The sequence below is a fragment of the Erpetoichthys calabaricus genome, chromosome 1 (genome assembly GCF_900747795.2).
Source record: "Erpetoichthys calabaricus chromosome 1, fErpCal1.3, whole genome shotgun sequence".
NCBI lineage: Eukaryota > Metazoa > Chordata > Cladistia > Polypteriformes > Polypteridae > Erpetoichthys > Erpetoichthys calabaricus.
The window spans coordinates 139,285,017-139,295,923 of record NC_041394.2 but is presented as its reverse complement, the minus strand read 5'-3'; the positions used below and the strand labels follow the sequence as shown (position 1 = coordinate 139,295,923).

Genomic DNA, 10,907 nt, shown 5'->3' with positions numbered 1-10,907 from the left:
TTTCTCGCTACAGCAATTTTAACTCTGTTACAAAGTGATCCAAAGTCTCGTTTATACCTCGTGTCTTCTCATTAAACTTGTATGTCGCGAATATGGTATTGCAAACGGCAGCGGGAGCGTTTCTATAAGCTTAATTTAAACTTACGGTTTACACCGTGCTTTGTTTCCGTAGTAGCTGCACTTATGAATATGCTTGCATGCGTCACTCGCTCGCTTCTTATTGTTTCGCTGCCTTCTCAATTGTGTAATGAATGTTTTCTTCAGCGCTCTTTGGGGCTCTTCCTTGTTTTCTACGTACTGCGTTCACAGTCAGTTCACGTGATTATGTGGGAGGCGTGATGACGCGATACGCAACTCCGCCTCCCACGGCCAGCGAGGGGCAGTCCATTACAGTATATGGACAAAAAAGAGGTTCCAGTTATGACCGTTACGCTTTGAATTTCGAAATGAAACCTGCCTAACTTTTGTAAGTAAGTTGTAAGGAATGAGCCTGCCAAATTTCAGCCTTCCACTTACACGGGAAGTTGGAGAATTAGTGATGAGTCAGTCAGTCAGTCAGTCAGTGAGTCAGTGAGGGCTTTGCCTTTTATTAGTATAGATAGTAATGCAAAAAGAATATAGGAATTAAAATATTATGTAAGAATATTTTGCATGTGCACACACTGTATTCTGCACATTCGTTTTATAACAGGTTTAAACTGTTTTGAAGGTTTTAAAATGAAGTTTTTTTTATTACTGGTGAAAGCATGTGAGCTTTGAAAAATTAATGAACAACTTAGAAAATATTTTACCCTAAATGATTACACAGTTATAAAAGGCATGCCTTTCTTCTCTCAGAGCTAGGTGGCTGAACATTAAAAATATGTAGGCTTGTAACTTGCTGCTAAGTAATTGACATGGAAAGTGGAGTGGACACTACAGGGAAGCCCTTTCCACTGAAATTCACTTAAAATAGTTCATATTCATTACTCATGTACTCTTATTTAAGATTCTTTTTTTTTTTTTTTTTTACAAATAGTAAGCCTGTGGATATACACTAACATTTAAAAGTACATTTCTACAGACTGTGTCAAAAAACATTTATAAACGTTTGATTAAGAATTTGACTAATTGACAAATTACTGAAAAAATGAGGTACGGGGTGGTCTTGGGTGAAGGTGTGAGTAACATCTAATTTATGGTAAATTTTCCAGTCTGCAATATAGATTAGCAGATGAGGCATGTTTGCAAATTTTTAATGAGAATTTGTTCATATCCTCCTGTAGCCAAAGTCACATATTATGTGTCCTGCTATCTGTCATGACCAATTGGAATTTTTCCTGGAAGTCCTTTCAGACAAATTTTAGTTAGAGAGTGACAGAAATCTATTTGACTATCTTACAACATGTCACACTACACATCTTTTCCAGTGATTTTCAGTCCTACCCTTCATTTACTCGCTCTTAGTGTGTCAGGGTTGGGGCGCACTCCTGTGACTGCCAGTCATGTACCTTGACATGCCCAGTAACTCATTCATACTGGTCTGCATCTTACCTGAACAAAATCAAACAGGTTTCATTGTGTCTTAAGTTGTAGAGGCGAACTTGTGTGTGTGTGTGAGAGCCGATTACCAATGAGCATTTAGCCAGATGTTCAATACTTAAAAAGCAACCAAAATGAAAGAAGGAAATCAAATTTTTCAGACTGCAGCTAAACTCAAAATGCCTGAAAAATGATTGTATAGTCACTGGCACTGTTACATAGCACATCAGCTGGCTGTCGAAATGCAGCAAACGTGCAATACTTTGAAGCTCTAGTATTGCTGACTACTTCTTAAACACATGTGTCTCTGTTGTGAATGGTTTTGGGAAGTTTTACTTTTTCTGTAGCGTCAGTTATTTTATTTAAAAAGTGTTTCTTTATTGTTGTTCATTTTTACATTATCACACAGAAATTTTCTTTGCCATTTTTTTTATAGTTACTACCCTTCTACTCTTGCTTTCTCATGGTCTCAGTCATGCTGTTATTGATAACAACGCCAGTTTCTAGTCACGTGACAATGTCACTGCTCTGCTTATGTCATCACGCAAAGCCTGTTTATGATGATGGAAAACATGACCCAGCATTCAAGTCTCTAGATTCCAATAAATAACAATGAAATTGTCATCATTTAGCATTAGACTGGAAAACAACTTGTGGTTATTATTAAGGCTTTTTGCTTCAATTAAGAATTTTTAAATCTTGTTTTAGTTTAATAATTTTGGCCAGTACCAGTTGCTTAGGCTTTTGAGCTCTGCTCCATTGTTCAGCCATCTACTGGATTTTTTCCCACATGGGCTCTTTTTCTTCTGTTATTCTAGATATTTAAGCCTGTGCATTTAGATATTCTATTTCAATCTTAGCAACAACAAAGTCTTTTCATTATTTTCATAAAGTTTGAATGCAGTTAATGTGCCCTCCCATAATTTACAGGGTGACTGTGATGACATGTCAAACAGCACCTGCATTGAATGCTTAGAAATACAACATCCTAGACACACAATGCTCCAAAATAGCATTGTTCATCAAACAAAATAAAAGTGTCTCTTGAAAAATAAAAAACAGAAAATCAGTAAAATATAAGAAGTATTAATGTGATTCAGACAATGCACAAACTATAAAAATAAAAATAATTGCATTCCTAAAACATTCAGACATGGGTTAGTATGACTGATGTAGAAATACACAAGAAATAGGCAGCCATAGACTCATGAAGTATACTGTGTGTGTGTGTGTGTGTGTGTGTGTGTGTGTGTGTGTGTGTGTGTGTGCGTGTGTGTGTAAGTGTGTGTGTTCATGCACTTGTGTAGAATGAATGCATGCATGTATGTAGAAGAAAATATGAAGTAATTAATAGCTTTCAATATTAGTTTAGCTACAGCAGTTATTTGTATTTTTCTGGCATGCCATCAGTCTATGAAAATCCACAAATCAAAACATTTGAGTTACAAAAACATTCTGTACCTTTCTTTCCCTTCAATAAATGCAAAGCAAACATAAAAATGAATCAGATATAAATGTACAAGGGAGACCCTAAGAACCCCTCAATCACAGTAGCCATGCTTATAGCCCAACAATAACTCCAATGTTGCATCTCAGAAATTTAAATAGCAAAGACACAACATCTGTTTAGTTCCATTCTCACTTTGTGCTTATCTTCTTGATTAATTATATCAATCTTGGTTCTGAAATATCAGCCGTAGAGCTTTTTATGTACATCCTGTTCACAGAGTAAAATCTCACCTAAATGATTGTCATTGTACAATGCATGTCATGTCAGAAGTCATACAAAAAATGGCAGGTAAGGAAAATATATGAAACATGCCTCAATGTACAGTAATTTGTGATAAGTACGTTAAACTGAGATTATCAGAGGAATGAGGTGTCTGCTGTTGACCTAGAACAAAATGCGAGTCTAAAATTGAAATATCAATCAAATAAAAAGAAAAAAGCTTAGAAAACATCACTTCAGAATCCATTGCACCTTAAAATATATACTTTCAGGTGAAAGTGTAAATGAGAATACAGAGAATATGAGTGAACAATCAACACTGATTGTCTTTCGGACACACTATATCCATATCACAATACTTAAAACTATTCCAAAGCCATGCTATAATATGAAGTGTCAAACAAAGCTTTCATTAGATGCTAATGTTCAAAATAAATGCAGAATGGCTCTGCTCAAAGGAACATGCACACTCAATACATCTATGTCATCTCTGCAATCTTCTGTCTAGTGGCAATAACCGCTTTCTGTTACAAAATCGGACAGAACATATAAACCAAGGGTAAGAAAATATAATTTGCGTTTTTCATGTCTTAAGAAGAGTATTCGCACTTTAGGCTTAATACAATTACTTTTCCTTATTTAATTATAGAAAATATTTATATTTTAAGATAAAAAGTTAAACTACCAAATACTTATTTTCCATCCTGACAAAACAACAAATCCACCTTTCCTAAAGCACTGGAAAATTTACCTCTCGTTCCCAGCAGCAGAAATGATTTTAGGAGGGTGATGGATCATACCTCACATTCCCTGGAGCCTGAGATGGTGTAGGTGCAGGGTCCTGTCCCATTGACCAATACATCCATAGTCTCAGAGTTTGTGGGTTTGTAGTCCACATAATACTCCTGCAATGGGGAGCTGAGGGTGCGTTCTGTCTGCCGTGCTTTTTTTCTGCGTTTACGGACCAGTGAGTGCTGTTGCAACTGCTTCATACTGCTTGGATAACGTTTCCATGACACATAAATCACAAGCAAGATCATAGCCACTGACAGAAAGAGCGCCACACTCCCAGCAATAATCTTGTGGAAAGACACGTGTTCAAAGTCTGGTTGTGGGGCATAAGTGAGGGTAGCAGATGGTGAAGGGCTTGGAAGAATTCCCGAAGACTCATCATTTCCAAGTTTAGGCATTGTTGGGTGGGGGAAAAGCCTTGGTCTAGGTGGATATTGAGTGGGCGGGGTCTGTCTTTCAGTTGCCGGGGGAGGAGTCTCTTTACAGATGCTGTAATTATCAACTGCTTCCATAAGTTTTTCCCCTTGAACCTGCTTGGGCCCGGCACAAATCATAGCAGATTCTTTATTGCCCTTAAAGTTCCTTAGCCAAGCTACAAGAGGGCAAATGCTATGGCTACAGTCCCAGACGTTGCCAGAGAGACTAATGGTGGTCAAGGATATCCAGGCATTAACTGCTTCCTGCGAGATATTACTAAGCTTGTTAGAGTCCAAGTTAAGTGTCTGTAGGTTGGGTAAGCACTGAAAAATGTTGGCCTCGATTGCTTGAATATCATTTCCTGACAGATCAAGCTTCTGCAGAGAACTCCAAGTCCAAGAGATGCCTTGGCTTATGGAACGAATTCGGTTCCATTGGAGGTAGAGGGCCCGCAAATTAAACAGACGTGGGAAATGAGCAAAGTTAATCTTGGAGAACTGATTGTGCTCCAAGTGCAGCTCAGTTAGCTTCAAAAGACCTGCAAATGCATTACGGGTTAAACTACGTAGCCGGTTGTAGCCAAGGTCTAGGAATTCCAGGTTTCGACACTCCTGAAAAACTCGAAGTGGTACATTCTTGAGAGAATTGGACCTCAGATGCAGGCTCAGCAGTTTGCGCAGCCCACGAAATTGCTCTGGTTGAAGAGCCTGCAGTTTATTGTAGGAAAGATCCAAATTGCGCAGGTTGGGAATAGAATGGAAGGTACGGTTATTAAGTTGCAAGATCTTGTTGGAGCTGAGAATCAATTCTTTCAGTCTTCTAATGCCTTGAAAGGCATCCCCATCCACCACGGTGATATAATTATGGTCCAAGTAGAGCCAAATGAGCTGGCTTAACCCAGAAAACTGGTAAGGCCTTAGCTTCTGTAGGCTGTTGTACCGTAAGGACAGTCCCTGGCAGCCCATGGACACATTCTGTGGTATGTCACGAAAAGCATTGGATTCACAATAGACAATTTTTCCATCACAGCGGCAACTTCTTGGGCAAGGCCGCTCAGCTTGGCACAATGATAGTAGAAGCCATATCTGAAATATCAGGAGAAGCAGCCACCTGTCCCCAGCCAGAAACCCTGTAAAAAAATGAAATCAAACAAAGTAATTAGTATAAAAGAGCACACCTTTCAGCGTTGAGAGTATTCTGCTGTTGCACTGATCTAAGCCATTCAACTGGTATTTTTGAGGATTCCTCTATAGTTTAGACAGAAAGAACATTTAAGTTAAAGTATAGTTAGCCTTCCAATGTTTACTTGAATGCAGTTTTACTCAGCACTGTGTTTTAAAATTTACAAACTTGCACAAAAGTACATTAAGAAGCAATTGAAAGTGACACAAATGAAGATTTACCATTGCATACAAAACTCTTCAGACATTTTATGTTTTACATGTATAATGTACCTACTGTATAGTTTAAATCTTCCGTATTCTCAAGAAATTCATTATTATTCACATTTTAAATAGGGCAAAGAAATCTATATGTATTACTGTATAGCTAAAGCATGGATTTGAAAATGACATGATACAACACATTTGGTGTTAATTCACAAATACCAAGCAAATAGTTAACTATCCACACTCATTCACACATACAGAAGATAAGTGTGCTGATTCACTTTTGTAGCACCTGCACTCTTAAGCTGCCATTTTTGTTGGATATTCTTAATTCAGATAAAGAGTATGCACTGAGCAGGTGAATGGCATATTAAAAAATGCATGTTCCTGTACAACATCCACATCTAAATCTATCCATCCATCCATCCATTTTCCAACCCGCTGAATCCGAACACAGGGTCACGGGGGTCTGCTGGAGCCAATCCCAGCCAACACAGGGCACAAGGCAGGAAACAATCCTGGGCAGGGTGCCAACCCACCGCAGGACACACACAAACACACCCACACTAGGGCCAATTTAGAATCGCCAATCCACCTAACCTGCATGTCTTTGGAATGTGGGAGGAAACCGGAGCACCCGGAGGAAACCCACGCAGACACGGGGAGAACATTCAAACTCCACGCAGGGAGGACCCGGGTATCGAACCCAGGTCCCCAGATCTCCCAACTGCGAGGCAGCAGCGCTACCCACTGCGCCACCATGCCGCCCACTAAATCTATCCTGAACCACCTAATTTATAAAATTACTTCTCTGTTCTACACATTCTGTACATTTAACATTTTTTGCATTCCTGTATTGTTTTACTATTTAGAGTACAAAACCCATCAAATAAGATACAATGAAGGTACATAAATATAAATCAAATATATACCCTAAAATAAAATGAGAACATTTAATCTGAAAAGATGAAAGTAAAATTAGACACAAAGAGAGAAAAACAACTTCACTGGGAGAATATAACAAGTAAATTAATGTACAATAAAAAATAGTAACAAAACTTCAATTAAAATTAGATTACAAACCAATACAAAACTACAGATAAAGCAAAAAAAATATATGGCAAAACTAACAGAGAAAAAAAAGTGGATAATATTGATATAACAGTGCACATGAATTATATAATAACCTCAAAAAAGGGGATAGTAGAAAGCTTGCTTGTGAATGAGTTACACATTCTCACCCTAGCATCTCTATACATTATTTTTACATGTCTACATATTTAATCAGAGAGGTCTTCCACCTTCATGATTAGTACAGATTTGTTTTTCATATACTTGAATGCACAATGTGCATTTCAATTTATTTTTTTATTTTCTATTTATTCATTTGCTAGTTACATTGTTTGTATTCTAGCCATTGTGCAATTGAAGACATTCTCTAAAAACACATTCAGCCTAAACGTCTCTAACTGAACCTGCCCCTGAAGTAGTCCTCTATTTAACACACTTTCAGGAAATTAAAATATTGAGTGTTTCATCTACTATGATGGGCTTTGCTGTGGTTTATATTTTTGTCCATGCATATTTTTACCCAATTCTAAATTTGCATATATTAACCTTTGTATGAATTTGTCTTTATCTGTTTTGATTTTGTGTCGTTTTAAAGCTGTTCTTTTAATTCTGTATCTTTTCTACATTATTTACTGGGTTTTCCTTGTTGATTTTGAATTTATGTACACTTTAGCTTTGATCAGTTAGTTTGAGGTTTCTTTTATGTTCACTTCCTGCTTATCTTTTTGTTTTACAGTCCTTCACTGTAAATGTTTTGTTGATTAGCAGAACAAAGTGGCACTTTCTGTCTGTCTGATAACACTCTTTACATATCATGAATACTGTATGATTTTTTTTTCCTATAACTTAGTTTGAGTTTTTTACTTGCATTATTTTTCTTTCATGCTGGGAAAAAGACAAAATACATTAGCTCTCACTTTTTATGGCACTATAAGTTAGTCGCAAGAATAAAACAGAGCTACATTTTCATTCTGATGGCACATTACGACAGATGATAGAACTACTGCTATCATGACAGTGGGGATCACACAAGATGCCATGTTCATCTCCAATCACTGAGTTACGGTGGAGAAAGGCCAATCTACAGTGTTGTAGGACAGACTGGTGTTACCCATTTTGCTATGCTTTGGCACCAATGAACATGCTAAAAAGCAATATGTTTCTAATTCCAGCAAGAGTGTCAGTTATCTCTTAACAGGGCCTTATTATTAATTTTATTAATAACAAAGTGACACCCAGAGATCTAAATACTTGCTTAGGGATAAAGGACCATAACTCAATGATGGGCAACAATAATGGACAAAACTTTGCAGCAATTGTCGACTAAAACCCGATGGCAAAGCATCTACTCCTTCCTTTAAAACCTTTGCAAACATCCAGATCTGAGCTCTAGTCTATACGCTCACTGCTCTCATCTTGCAGTAAATTCTGCTTTCTATAACATGGACCTGTTGCCCGGGGAATGACTATAACAAAGGCTGGAGCAATCTGAAAACTGTGTCACTGTTGGAGTTAGATGATGCCATTAGTAAAAGCATTGGTAAGGAATACCAAGTGCATGAGCATGAGCGTGAGACCAAAAAAAAAGTCATGCGTTTATCTTGCTACAGATGGCATTGACTAAATCAACTACCAGCAATGGAGGACACTGTGTGATACATCAAATAGAAAACTGCAGTATCGCCTGCAACCAAAAGGTTTATTCAAAGTGAAGAAGGATAAGAGCTCCTGCTCTTAAAACATGCAGAAGACCCTTGCAGCTAGCTAGGCTTTTTGACTCTCATTTTTATATACTTGATCTTTTGGTTTTGACATATTTTTGTCTCTGACTTTAAAACCATCTCTTGGGGCCTCATACATAATGCCATGCGTAGAATTCACACTAAAACATGGCATACGGACAAAAGCGGAAATGTGCGTACGTACAAAAAATCCAGATGCATAAATCTGTGCGAACGCCAACTTCCACATTCTTCCGCTCCATAAATCCCGGTCAGTGTGAAAAGTAATGCATGCTGCTCCATTGTGTCCTCACATGTTTAATTATTAACAATATAGATTATTTAAATGATGTTAACATTTTATCTGTATAATGTAATAAACATATTTTGCTGTATTTCATCTTAAAAATGATATTGTCATCATATGTAAATATGCTCTTTATAAAGTGGCTCAGGTTGTGCAATATTATAATTGTATCACAAGTTTACAGTGAGGTAATTGTACTAATAAGTACAAACATTTCTACAAGAAGCACTTGATGGACTGATTGAGTGTGTTTATAGTTCTTGGGATGAAACTGTTTCTGAACCGCGAGGTCCGTACAGGAAAGGCACTGAAGCGTTTGTTGTATGAGAGCGGACTGTGCGTATGGCTGAGGCAGCATGTGCTTGATGCTGTATACTGATAATTTTCTTTCTGATCAGCTGCTGTAGAGCTGTGATTCCACACTCAGATACAGTAGGATAAATACTCTGAGTGGTGCATTGAGAGGAACAACGCTAAAGCAGCTATGGTATTTGGAATAGTTTGGCCATTCCGTGGACCATTATATTGTTACAGGAGTATGGTTGTGGAGCTTATTGTTATGTTGCCACTTATAGTTGTAGAGGTACAAAGGACAAATAAGAAATAGCATTGCTGTCTTTCTCTCTCCCCCCTCTCCATGAAGTTAATTACAATCAGATGCCTTAAATTGATAAAAAAAATATGCGGTTAATTTCAGCGTATTTGATAAAGCCGTGTCAGGGATGTGGATCTAAAAAAGAAAGGGAAACCACACTTGAATAAAAGCACTGCTTTGATGCTGGGTGCTACCAGTTTGCAAAACCGAGTGGAGAACTTGCGTACGCCAAGCATTATGCTGGTGTGAAAGTGTGCATGGTTTTACGCCAAGTTTAGGTTTTATACATTGCGATTTTAGTGTGGAAATGGGAGTACGCAACATTTTTGTGCATATGCTCTGTTTATACATGAGGCCCCTGGTCTTTTCATTATCTCATAATAATCCTCTGACACATACAGTGCCCTTCATAATATCTGGGACAAAGACACATTCTTCTTTGATTTACTCCACTGCTCCACAGTTTAAAATTGTAATGCAATGCAATAAAGCTAATAACAGGGGGTTAAAACGCCAGCTACGAGATGAGTGTGTAGGGCATAGTGATTTAAGCTCCATGATCAGAGGGATGTGTTCGAAAATAACAATAGTGTCATACTTACAAGATTTGATAATGGGCAAAAAACTATTGTCTATGAAGAAATAATCAATTCTTGAGTAACAATGATGTGCTGTGAGAAGAAGGAATATGCTCTTAGGTTAGGATTTAAAAACTTCCATGGGTCTGATAAGTCCTGATCCATTACAAAATGTTATTATTTTTTTGCAGCATTAGACGTTATCACCACTGTAGCTGTCCTATCCAGGCCTAGATTTAAAACACAATTAAAATCTCTGGTCGGTATAATATTATGAGTGTTCACATTAGGAATAGATGCAAATACATTTTGGATGAATTCTCTTCAGGATTAGATTTGTATAGCTGGAGTGAAATACAATCCAATCCCTTTGCAACCAGAACTGGTCCTTACTTATTAAACGAGTCTCCTGTGTACTAACTTGGCATTTAGACCTGTTAGGTGAAAGAATACTTTTCTGATTGATGATTGATTAATTCATAATTCACAAAGTTCACTGTTAGGTCATAGAGACTTTGCTTCTGAACTTTTGTTGACATTTTGTAGTCTTAAGTTAGTGCATTGTTACATATGATAGCTTTGACCTAGATTTCATATTATTGCCAGGTGTTATGGTTGTGGAGCTTATTGTTATGTTGTCACTTACAGTTGTAGAGGTAGAAAGGACAAATAAGAAATAGCATTGCTCTCTTTCTCTCTCCCCCCTCTCCATGAAGTCCCAGTCCTCTGACATGCCAAGAGACAGAGTACGTCCAGAGCAAAACGAACACACCAGCAGCAGTGTAGAA

At 37.6% G+C, this 10,907-nt stretch overlaps 1 protein-coding gene across 4 annotated transcripts in view; it reads right to left on the bottom strand.

The window, feature by feature from the left end:
* Nucleotides 1–10,907, bottom strand: part of LOC114650673 (leucine-rich repeat transmembrane neuronal protein 4-like) — a 651,592-nt gene that overhangs the window by 434,347 nt on the left and 206,338 nt on the right. For 2 of the 4 annotated variants that reach the window (XR_007934190.1, XM_051923490.1), the window contains exon 2: nucleotides 4,002–5,588. Coding sequence is in view for 3 of the 4 variants with exons in the window: in XM_051923490.1 (XP_051779450.1) it covers nucleotides 4,045–5,588 (1,544 nt within the window). In the remaining variant the exon portion in view is untranslated. The remainder of the gene's footprint in view (nucleotides 1–4,001; nucleotides 5,589–10,907) is intronic. The other 2 variants (XM_051923483.1, XM_051923487.1) reach the window with 1 other exon arrangement.